General features: G+C 32.6%; 1 protein-coding gene across 6 annotated transcripts in view; it reads left to right on the top strand.

Annotated features, from left to right (window-relative positions):
• INIP (INTS3 and NABP interacting protein) overlaps positions 1-4550 on the top strand; it is a 41049-nt gene extending 36499 nt beyond the window's left edge. For all 6 annotated transcript variants that reach the window (XM_003761412.4, XM_023497382.2, XM_023497384.2 and 3 more), the window contains 2 exons: positions 624-714; positions 3797-4550. In XM_003761412.4, the coding sequence (XP_003761460.1) occupies positions 624-714; positions 3797-3892 (187 nt within the window). In that variant the 3' untranslated portion in view covers positions 3893-4550. The remainder of the gene's footprint in view (positions 1-623; positions 715-3796) is intronic.
• The last annotated feature ends 7489 nt before the right edge of the window (positions 4551-12039 follow it).

The following is a 12039-nucleotide window of genomic DNA, read 5'->3' as shown; positions in this document are numbered from 1 at the left end:
TATTGGACTTTTTTAACCTAGACAATTACACAATGAGAGTTTTTTCCTCCAAAAGAATTTGAAGAAAAGATTATTTTCTAAAATAATCTGTTTCAGTAAAAGATTGTTTGCCATTTTACCAGTTTTCTTTTCAGAAGTGTGGGGAAATTTAGTTATAGTCACTATAATAGAAATGATTTTTTAGGTTTCTGAGAGATGGGGTCTGCTAAATCATCAGCTTTTCATCTTAATAGATTGCCATCTTTACCATCTAAATATAATGTTATATTATACTGTAACTTAATACATACACATATAAAAACGTGGTTTTATTCTCTCTAAATATTTTTTCTATATGAATATTGTTCTATCTGAACTATTTACAAACTTCTTTTTAAAAATAATTCAGTAGAATTAGTGGTAGTTTCAAAGCCCAAATCTCATGTGGCTTTGAGTTCATGACTACAGTAAAATTAACCTGGTAAACTGAGGGGAAAAAAGTCTTTGCTCTGGAAAGGTATTTTGCTTCTCCACAGAGAACATACCATATATAGTGAAAAATGTGGCTTGTGAATAAAACTTGTTCTGTGCCTCAAAAAACTAGTTCTGTGCCAAGTAATATGTTTTGGTTTGTTTGTTTCCAGCATTGCTCTCTCCAGGCCCCCTCTTAATAAGGATTTTCGTGATCATGCTGAACAGCAGCATATTGCAGCACAGCAGAAGGCTGCCTTACAGGTGAGCAGATGTTGCTCAGAGCAGGGAGGATAGGGGACAACATTCTTCTTACTATACCTTGCTTTTAGGTGGAATGCGCAAGGAAAGTCATCAGCTTATATAAGTCCTTTATATTCTGCAAGTATTTCATATGGACTGAAGGTGCTGTTTCTAGTTGCTTTTTTCCCCCCTTTCTCATTTTTCAATTTTTTTAGGGAATATTGGCCAATAGAGCTATTTTTCTATCTGGAATCTAGTATCAGTATAAGTGTTGCATAAATGCTAATCAGGAGCCCTATTGATATCTAGTTAAGCCCAAAGGACCTGTAGCCAGGAATACATCGTAGTGAATAATAATAGCTAACATTTATGCAGATCATTTTAAGGTTTTCTAGGCTAAGCTAATATTTACAAATATTATTGCATTGATCTGCACAACAACCTTGGGAGATAGGTCTTCTTATCGCTATTTTACAAATGAGGAAACTGAGGCAATTAGAGAGTGAAGTGTTTCACCCAGAATGACGCAGTGAATGACTGAGCCAGGATTAGAACTCATTTCTTCTTGAATCCAGATTCAGGATTCTTATCTATTGCATCATTGAGTTGCCTCAGTATTACAGTAATAATGAAAGTGTCTTTGATCATGTAGATGAAGTTATTGCAAGGTAATATGATATAGTGAACACTAGATCTGGAGCCAAATCACCATGGATAATAAGTATCCCTGTCCTGTCACATAACGCCTCCTGTGACCTTGAACAGGTCACATTACTTCTTTGGATCTCATTTGTAAAACTAGGAAATTGGACTAGGGAATGAAAGGTTCCTTTAAATCTAAATCAATTTGATTTCATTACTAATTGTTCCAATTTGTGATGTATTTAAAAGGCAAGATATTGAGAGTTCACAGTACTAAAATGGAAGAAACAAACTTAAAAAGTAAAAGGGTAAATTTTAACAGTAAATTTCTTAACATATTTGTCAGTTAAATCATAATCCCTAATGATGTGTGGCTTTACTGTTGTGATTTGATTTTAAAAAATGGTTGCACTATATTCTTTGACAAATATTTAAGCACTAATTCTTAACATGGAATTAAAGAATAATATTGAATTATACATTTTATTATATCTGTTCATTATTGCCAGAATAATTAACTATCTTACTTAATGTCACGTTGATCTTGATTAATTTAAGGGACTCCACAGCCTTTAGATAAAACTTGGATCTTTTTAAAAATAGTTATATACTTAATCATATAATTCTTAAACCATTTTCAACTTCCCTAATTTTTGTCAAATATGCCTTTTTTTTTGTAAAAGTATCTAAGAAGTCTTATCCTTCCTTATTTATAACAATAGATTCATTTCTATTCTAATCTTTTAAAAAAAGTTTTTTAATGCTATTATTCCATATTCCTTTTTACTTAATTTAACAAATTAATTTATTTCATTTGATACCATTGAATAACATTTTGCATTAGAGTAGTAATTCTGGAATTAGGAAACTCCATTAGTTCTTGCTCAGTCACTGACTAGTCTTGTGACCTCTAATAAATCATTGAGCTTAACAGAAAAAGGAAAGTTTGGTAGAGGGGGATAGATGGGAGATAGAGGGGAATGATAATGAGGTCTATTGTGGACATATTGAATTTGAGATGTCACTAGGGCAATCGGTTTGAAATGTCCAATAAGTGGTTAATGATGTGGTACTAAGTTTCAGGTCAGGAAAGGGAACAGACTGGATATTTAAATCTAGGACTCATATTTGTAGAAATAATCATCAAGCTAATGGGGGCCAAAGACAGTGTAGTGATAAAGGAGAAGAGCCCAGGATAGGACCTTGGAGTATATCCATATTTGGGTGTGATATGAAGAATTAATAAAGGAGAATTAGTAGAAATGGCCAGTTAGATAAAAATAATATTACAAAAACTGGAGAGAAGAGAATTATCTCAAAGGAGACTGTGGGCAAGTGTCAAATGCCTTAGAAATCTCAAGAAGTCTGAGGACTGAGAAAAAGGACATCAGTTTTGGCAAATTGATAACTTTGTACAGAGCAGTTTCAGTTGCATGATGGGGCTTGAAGCTAGACTACATAAGACTAAAAAGTGAAATGAAAAGAGAGATAGGGGAAGTAGTGAATGTAGCTCTTTATTAGAGGTTAGAAAAAAAATTGGTAGAATTTTATGAATGGTGTTCTAAAATTATTTGATCATATTTGAAGGGAAGTAATCAGTAGATAAGGAGAAGTAGAAGACTGATCTCTCCTTCTAGTACTAGATTCCTTTAGAAAATTTGCTGTGCAAATCCAGAATCTTTTTATAAAAACTCAGTATCTTTCACTGGCCTACACCACCAAAAGGCTGCAAGATCTATGTTTTAAAAAAATTGTCCTCATTTTGAGAACAGAGCCTTTATGTTACTCCTTTGCTGATTGGGATTATAAGGATAATTAGATGATTAATGTTATGACAAGTTTGTGATATTTCTGCTGTCTATTAGGTTTTATTTGCTTTTAAAATATCCTCATTTTTAAAAAAAGAGTGTTTTCTCATCTTAAAAAATGTTATTGATGGTGTTGATTTTTATACCTTAGTCACTTTCTGATACACCCACTCGGGCTTTCCCCCATGCCCATTATCAAAATCTTACTTGTCACAAAGAAAAAGTTAAGCAAAACAAACAACAATATCTATGACTTTATATAAAGCATTTTGTCCCCATAATCTGCCATGGCCCTGCTAAGAACAGAGAAAGGTATTTCATTGTCATCAATTCTTTAGCATCAAGATTATTTCATTTAATTTGAGATATTTGCCTTTTACTAACTATAATTATACAGTTATACTGTTATACAGTAAACCTATAAATGTTACCATAGCTAAAAAAATTATTGACAAGATTTTTTTTATTCTTGTTTTTATTTATATTATGGTCATTGTGTATATTGTTCTTCTGCTTAGGTCTTCCTCTACTTTTATTACTCTTTCATTATGTTAATTCATAATAATTTTTCCATGTTTTTTTCCCCTGAATTCATTATATAGGTGAAATCATTTTAATCATGTTGTGAGAAACTATCTCTTTCTTTTTTCCAGCATGCTCATGCACATTCTTCAGGATACTTCATAACTCAGGATTCTGCATTTGGAAATCTCATTCTTCCTGTTTTACCTCGACTTGACCCAGAATGAAGAAAATATTTGCATTAGGGAAAATAACTTTGTAAAATGAACTGCCAAAGTTAATATCATTCTGATTCACTCTGTGCTAAGAAATGACTCACATTTTTTTTGGTGAGATTTTGTATTTTATGCCTTGTTACAAGAAAGGCACTTTACATCTATGCAGGTGAAATGTACATAAATGGTGCATGTTATACACAGTTTGTAACTATTCTGTAATGCACTTCATTTATTTATACCAATATGTTTGACTGATTTAAATTTTTTTTAAAAAAATTTTAAGTAGAATGAACTATACAATAAGACCAGACTAGAAAATAGAAAAAACTACATAAGGTACTTAACTTTAAGGAAATGTCATTTCCCCCGTAAACAAATAGGGTTGGTCATAGAAAAAAATTCATTCCTTTTGGTGTTTTATCAGACTGTTATTAATGTAACCACTGAATTCAGGTTCTTGAACATTTTGTTTTAGAAAATGGTCCTGAAATCTTTTATGTGGCCTCATTTCTGGTTTTTTTGGTCTCACTTTTAATCCTAGAAAAGAGAAATTAGTCTAAATTACAAATTAGTATTATACTTTTTAGTATTTCTTAAATATGAAATTTATGTAAATGTTAACACATGATATTAAAAATTACTGTGACAATAACTTTGTTACTCTTGAGAGTTGTATAGCATGTTATTTACTAATGTTGTTGTAATAGGACCTAACTGTAAAGTTCCAGTTCTAGCTTAAAACTTAATATGCCAATTTTAACTCTTTCTTACATAAAAGTAGAGATGAAAATTAGATTTAGATCTTTCTGCAGGATTTTATGGAGTATTTTGAGCAAGATTTCCCTAGTAGAGTATAGTACTTTAAGAATTCAGACCTCCCTCATAAATCCCATATTTTATAATATATTGCGGCATTCAGAGAAATTCAGTGACTTATCCAAGGTCTGGTGACCTTAAGTTGGTACTTAATATGACTTCCTACCCATAGGAAGTTAGGGTAGTGACCATATTTTAGAATAGAAAATGTGCCAATGGAAGTTGAGTTCCTTTATGTAAAATTTTCTCTGAATTTGCTGTAGAAAAATTTGAAGCAGTTTCTGAGAACTTTCTTCAGGTAATTTTCCAATCTTGAAAGTTCAAGGAACATTTATTACCAGAAAAGATAAGAGAAATCATCTGTGGCAGTGGAAGACAGAAAAATTAAATGATGAACCTGGAGTTTATAGTTATGACCTTAGCTTTAGTCCAGGATTAGAAAACCAAATACAAAGATATCTGTTTGTATAGACAAGACAAGTTCTCCAATTTACTCTTTTAATTTAACATTCCATCAATTTGTGCACTTAATATTCCAGATAATTTCTAATTAATGTAAAGGAAAAGATATTATATTCCATAAAGATCATTAGGTATGGAAGGAGATAGTTAAATTTGGATCTTATTTTTGAACCACTTATTGTTCAGTTTTGTTCTCTTTATTTTTACTAACATCCCTCTCAACAAAGGTTCATTTTTTTTTAATTTGTAAAAAACCGTAGAGGACACTGGTCTGACCCTCTCATTTTATAGAAGAAACTAAGAGTCATAGAATTTAAATGATTTGTCCATTGTCACACAAGTTGTAAATGGCAGAACTGTGATTCTAGGTCCTCTGACTCTTAAAATTTACCTCAGCCCTCTCTTCTTACTCATCCCAAGCAACCTCCTACTGAAATAAGCCCAAAGCCAATCTCAGCTATTGATGATGTACATTATTATATTTAAAAAAAAATTTTTTTTGGCTTTCATCATTATTTACCCCATATTGGTGGGAGCACTCACAACCAGGCCACAGGCCATACTATAATCAATATATGTATATGCACCAAGAGGCCCATATTGAAGGAGAAGCTCATGGGAACGTTCCATAGTGCCAACCTTTGCCCTTATTCTGCTTTTCACCTCTTAGATCACATCTGAAATACCTGCTTAACTGCAACCATTGTCCTCTCCTATTTATATTCTGTTCTCATGTGAACATACTCATTATGGTCGCTGCCATTTTTCTTTTAAGATCACAGCACTTCATTCCCCAAAATCACACATGTCAAAATCCTAACTACTCCCTGGAGTCCCTATATATTTTTCACAAAAGTATAGCTAAATGCTTCCCATTGCAATTGTACTCTCAATGATGGGATTTGAGGAGGAAACTTTTGCATGTAAGAGATGAGGTGATATGGTGTCTGAAAAAAACACTGCCTTTTGAGTTAGGAGACCTCAATCAAGTATAGTTGACCCTATGGCAATCCTTTCTTCTCTCTCTGGACCTCAGTTTTTTCATATGTAAAATAAGAGAATTGGATGAGATCAATGTTCTGAACTTGAAGTCAGTAAACTTGTTTTAAAAAATATTTTGTTTATTATATTAAAATACAATTAGTTTCCAAAGGGTGGGGGAGTGGATAAGTATTTATTGAAACCCACTATGCTAAACACTGTGCTAAGTGCTTTATGAAAACTATCTCATGTGACCTTGACAACAATCCTTTGTAATTTTATAATTTATTTACAATCCTATATATTTAATTTTATGCTTTTAAAAAACATTGTTCTGAGAAGGGGTCAGTAAAATAAGCTTAACAGACTGCCAAAGGAGTTCATGACATACACATATTAAAAGTTAAAAACCTCTGGATTTTACCTTAATGTTCTTTCCATCTTTAACTTGTCTGAAACTTGGTAACAGATGCATTTGTCACCCCCCAGAACCAAGCTCCAACTTCTTTCTTAGTTTATATTTTTTAATGCTTTCTTTTTTATGTTTATTTTATGTGTGTTTAATCATTTCTTTCCCGTTAGGTTGCAAGGAATATTTCTTCTAGTTTCTATTCCCATGTATTCTGTATAGTGCTGAAACAGTGAGTACTTATGAGACAGTCGACCAAAAGGCAGCTTTGTTGTTTTTTCATTAGTGTCTGACCATTCATGACTCCTTTTAGGGTTTTCTTGGCAAAGATACTGAAACAGTGTCTGTTTCCTTCTCCAATTCATTTTACATTTGAATGGACTGAGGCAAACAGGATTAAGTGACTTTCCCTAAATCACACAGCTAGTAAGTGCCTGAGGCTGGATTTGAACTCAGGAAGAGGACTTCAGATCTGGGACTCTCTCTATCCACTGAGCTACCTAGCTGCTAGGAAGATTGCTTACAAAGTTATAAAACAAATTTTTTGAAGCTGCAATGTTTCTTGTTGAATAACAATAATCAAACTTACAAAAATTTAGCTATAGTGTTAGAAAGAATTGAACTTTGCTATTAGCATGAAATCCTTTCAAATATAAACATATGTTCTTAAATTCAATTTTTTAAGTCTATGTTTTGGGAGAAGGGCAAGGCAATTGGAGTTAAGTGACACAGTTAAGGGTCACATAGCTAACGAGTGTTTGAGATCAGAATTGAACTCAGGTCCTCCTGACTTCAGGCCTGTGCTGAATCCACTGTGCCATCTAGCTGCCTCCATATTCTTTAAGACATACGTGATTCTTTAAGGTACATGGACCTAATAGAATGAATTAGATCTTAAGCTTGACTTCCTTTCTCTTGGATGTGACATTGTAATCATTAATCATTTAGCCAAATAAATCATGACTTACAAATAAGACTTAGGACTTATAAAAAGGCCAAATAAATCTATGCCTAGAGTTGCAAAACAAGGAAACTAGATTTTAATCAGCTTCATGAGGTTAATTATTATTTTATAAGAAAGAACAATAACAGAATTGTGACTGTGAGCCCAAGTTTGTAACATGATGATGATGAATGTTTGTAACATTCTGTAAGAGGAAAAGAAAAGACAAATATTATTTTTGAAGTTTTTTTCTTTGGCATGTCACTTAATTTTTTTTTGTGATTTTTATTTTTTTTTATTATTATTATAGCTTTTTATTTACAAGATATATGCATAGGTAATTTTTCAGCATTGATAGTTGCAAATCCTTTTGTTCCAACTTTTTCCCTCCTTCCCCTTACCCCTTCCCCCACATGGCAGGTTGACCAATACATATTAAATATGTTAAAGTATAATATGTATACATGTCCAAACAGTTATTTTGCTGTATAAAAAGAGTCAGACTTTGAAATAATGTACAATTAGCCTGTGAAGGAAATAAAAAATGCAGGTGGACAAAAATAGGGGGATTGGGAATTCTATGTAGTGGTTCATAGTCATCTCCCAGCGTTCTTTTCCTGGGTGTAGCTGGTTCAGGTCATTACTGCTCCATTGGAACTAATTTGGTTCATCTCATTGTTGAAGAGGGCCACGTTCATTAGAATTGATCATCATATAGTATTGTTGTTGAAGTACCAAGCATTGGATCATGGTTTTGAAGTTAGAAGTGAGAACCAGGAAAGGAGAAAAGTCTGATAGGTCACAAAATGGAGGCCCTAGGAGGAAGTTACCAATAAGAGAAGGGGATCAGCCTGGTAGAAGGATATTCAGGGCAAAAAGGCAGAGGAGTTATGGAATGTTTCAAGATAAGAAGGCTCTAAGCACAGAGCATGGAGGCAAATGAAAGCTGGCTGACCTTCATTCAATTTTCAAATCTAAAAGCCTAATGATGCAGTAAAATTTATAAATGAAAAGCTCACAGCTTGTAAGAATAAAATCAGTAGCAAGGAATTTCAACATTACATTATCAGAATAAATCCTACAAAAAGATAAATATGAGGCATGATAAAGTTGAGTATTCTGCCAGACATGATAGATAAGGGGGAGAATTCAGTGAAAAGGGGGGGGAAAATATACATATTTTTTCAAATACACATGGAATGTTGATAAAAATGACTAAGTTTAAAAGAAAATACAGATAAAGGAACAAATGCTCTTCATTTCCCACCTGTTATCAGTCATTTTGTATTTCTTTGACTTCTTTACCATTTCCTGGAGTCAGGTTCCTTCCTTTTTTTTTTTTTTTTTTCCTGCTTTCTTCTGTGTTATCTTGTCCCAGTAGATTGTAAATTCTTTGAGAATAGGATTGTCTTCCTTTTTTAGTATTTGTATCCCCAGAGCTTAGTACAGTGCTTGGGCCAGAGTGGGTTCTTATTGACTCTTGACTAACTTAATTGATAAGCAAAGATTTGATAACCTTCTATTTACTAGTTATAATACATCGAAGTCAGTAGCAAATAATGAGAGAATAAATAAAATATACAAGCCCTCATGGAAACTAAAATTTAAATAAGGGAATTATTAAAAATAAGTAATTATATTAAAGATAACAGCACTATAGATCAATATTCAAGGGATGCAATCAGAGCAGTAGTTAGAGGAAAACTGTGCTACTGAAGGTCTATAGAAATAAAAAAGAGAGAAACTTAAGTTGAATCTGCACTTGACTTGGAAAAAGAACAAAGCAATAAATCAATAGAAAAAGAAGACAACTAGGTGGTACGGTGGATGAAGTATAGAGCTGGAATCAGATCTGAATTAAAATCCAGCTTCAAATATTTAATAGTTGTGTGACTAGGTAAGTCATTTAGTCCCTACTTTAGTTTCCTTAATTGTAAAATTGAGATTTCTATATCCAAGAATTGTTGTAAGATTTAAATGGGATAAGCACTTCTCATGGTAGTTGACACATGGTAAGTAAAATGATAGTTATTAGTGTTAAAAAGAATATAGATAACTGAAATTAATATGATTATAAGTTGTCTTTCCCCTTTAGAATCTAAGGTTTTTAAAGAGAAGGACTATTCTTTTTTTTCTGTATCCCCAGCACTTTGCACAGTTCATGAGTATTTAATATGTTGATTGATTAGTTGATTTAGATAAGCAGTTAGCAAATCTAAAGAAAAAAGAGAAACCCAAATCAAAATCAGAGAAGAGAAAATGGAAGATGAAAAAAGGCACAAGGATAAAAGAAATTAGGAAAATTATCAGAAATTACTATTCAGAGGTATTTGCTAAAAAAAAAATTTTTTTTAAAGAAAAGTTTTAAAAATATTTTTAAAAGAAACATAATTCTAACAGTTACTAAATAGAAAGTGAATAACTTAAGCCAATCTTAGGAGAAATAAAATCTTTGAATTGAATTTAATGAGCATTAAGTGTGCCTACTTATGTGAGGCACTGTAGCAGGAGTTCTGGATGAAAATGACAAAAACAAGAGGCCCTGCCATCAAAGAGCTTATATTCCACTCAAAATCTGCCTTGCAAATGGAATGGACCAAGGCCAGATTCACATGTGAAGTCTATGCAACTTTTAAAGAACTCTTTCAAAACACAGAAATGTAGTAAACAATTTGGGCTCTTACCTCTCTGATCCCTTTCCTTGTGGTTTTGCTAAAATAACCCAAAGGCCTGACCTCATCACTTCTCTGCTGAAAAATCGCTAGTTCTTGTTGCCTCTATAATAAAGTTCAAACTTTTTAGCTTGGTTTTGAAAACCATAATTTGGCTCCTATTCTATCAAACCATCTTTCATACATCCTTTTTCAGGCCTTCAGAAATTCTGTTCCACTTAGACTAGGCTACTAGACATTGTTAATCAGTCATTTCTCTCCCTTTTGCCAACAGTCTTTCCTAGCATATGGATCTTTTTAAGTGAGTCTCATCTTCTTATTACATAATCACCATATTTAAACCTGTTTCAGTATTTAACTTGCCAGTGAATAGCCTGAATTAATTTCTTTTAAGTATTGACTGATTTGATATCCTTGCTGTCCAAGGGACTCTCAAAAGTCTTCTCCAACATCACAGTTCAAAAGTATTGATTCTGTAGGAGTCAGCTTTCCTTATTTGCCATTGCCTAAATTCATTGCTGGCTCCAAACAATCCATCCAAATAGTTTTTCCTTCATACCTGGAATTCACTTCGTCACTTTTCTATTTTTGGAATCCTTAGAAGATCCAACCCTTTTAGTCCAACACAAAATATTAAGAACTAATATTTTCTCTAACCTAAAACCCTTTTCAGATATTTCCCTTTAGAGAAGTGGACTGAACAAAGCTAAAGCCTTCCTGGGGAAAATGGAATAGGGATGACAGTGAGACTCACCTTGTGTCTAGATAGAATCATTCCCCCCTTAAAATTATTGATGGTACCATAATCCACCGAAGAGTTGTGCCCTCTTTTCCATTTCAATATTAGGATATTGATCAAGAAAGGAAATGCTTTCAGTCTTGGAGGGAATTGGTCACAGAAGGAAACAAGTAGTTCAAATAGTTTTAGTAGAATTTGGAATGTAAACCCCAAACTGTATTTTAATATGCAACTATTAAGGCTTATAGCAGTAAGACTTTCGGGACACTTGCCTTTTTCAATATTTGTAAAAATGTCAAATCATCTTGGAATAGGCATGTATTTGAGGAGATGGGGATGGAAATGGGGAATGTGCCATCTTGAACGTTTCTTTTTCTGAGCAAGATGTTTGGATATTAAGTTAATGTTAAATTAAATCAATTACTTTCTGTCATGCTGGTACCTAAAATTCTGTGTGTGTGTGTGTGTGTGTGTGTGTGTGTGTGTGTGTATACAATTTGACTTTTATAATTTAGATTTTTTCATATACCATCAACTTGTGCTCCTTATTTCCTCTTTCTGCTTTCCTTTAAAACTTGTGCTTTGTTTCTTTCCTCAAGTCTAGATTTAATTCTTTTAGAATTGTTCTAGGTATTGAGTGCTATTAATTGGTTAAAAATTAAAAATTTGTAAGCTTTCTGAGAGTAAGGACTATTTCATATTTGTCTTTGTATTTTTAAAAATTTTATTTTATTAAAAAAATAAAGAAAAACAAAAGGAATAAAAAACAAAACAAAGCAAAAGAGAACATTGTCATGTGCTCAGCAGAACATCAGGAAAGATTAAAAATATATAACAAATTGCCAATTCAAGAAAGTATATAAGTAGTAGAAATTATATTCATGACTATCCATCTTTTCTTTACTTCCTTGTAAATTATTATTTTCTCTGCACCATTTTTTACTTTATTTTTTCCCCCTTTTTATCCCCCCAAAATTCCCAAGCAGGCTATGGTTAAGAAAGAAAGAATATATATATATATTTATATATACACATGTAGATATATACATATGTACACACAAACACTGCCCTCTCCCCCATATACACATATCTTTCCTATCCCTGCTAACTCTTCTGCCTTAATTCTACTCCTTA

The sequence above is a fragment of the Sarcophilus harrisii genome, chromosome 1 (genome assembly GCF_902635505.1).
Source record: "Sarcophilus harrisii chromosome 1, mSarHar1.11, whole genome shotgun sequence".
NCBI classification, from domain to species: domain Eukaryota; kingdom Metazoa; phylum Chordata; class Mammalia; order Dasyuromorphia; family Dasyuridae; genus Sarcophilus; species Sarcophilus harrisii.
The sequence above is the reverse complement of the archived record's forward strand: the minus strand, read 5'-3'. Positions and strand labels throughout refer to the sequence as shown.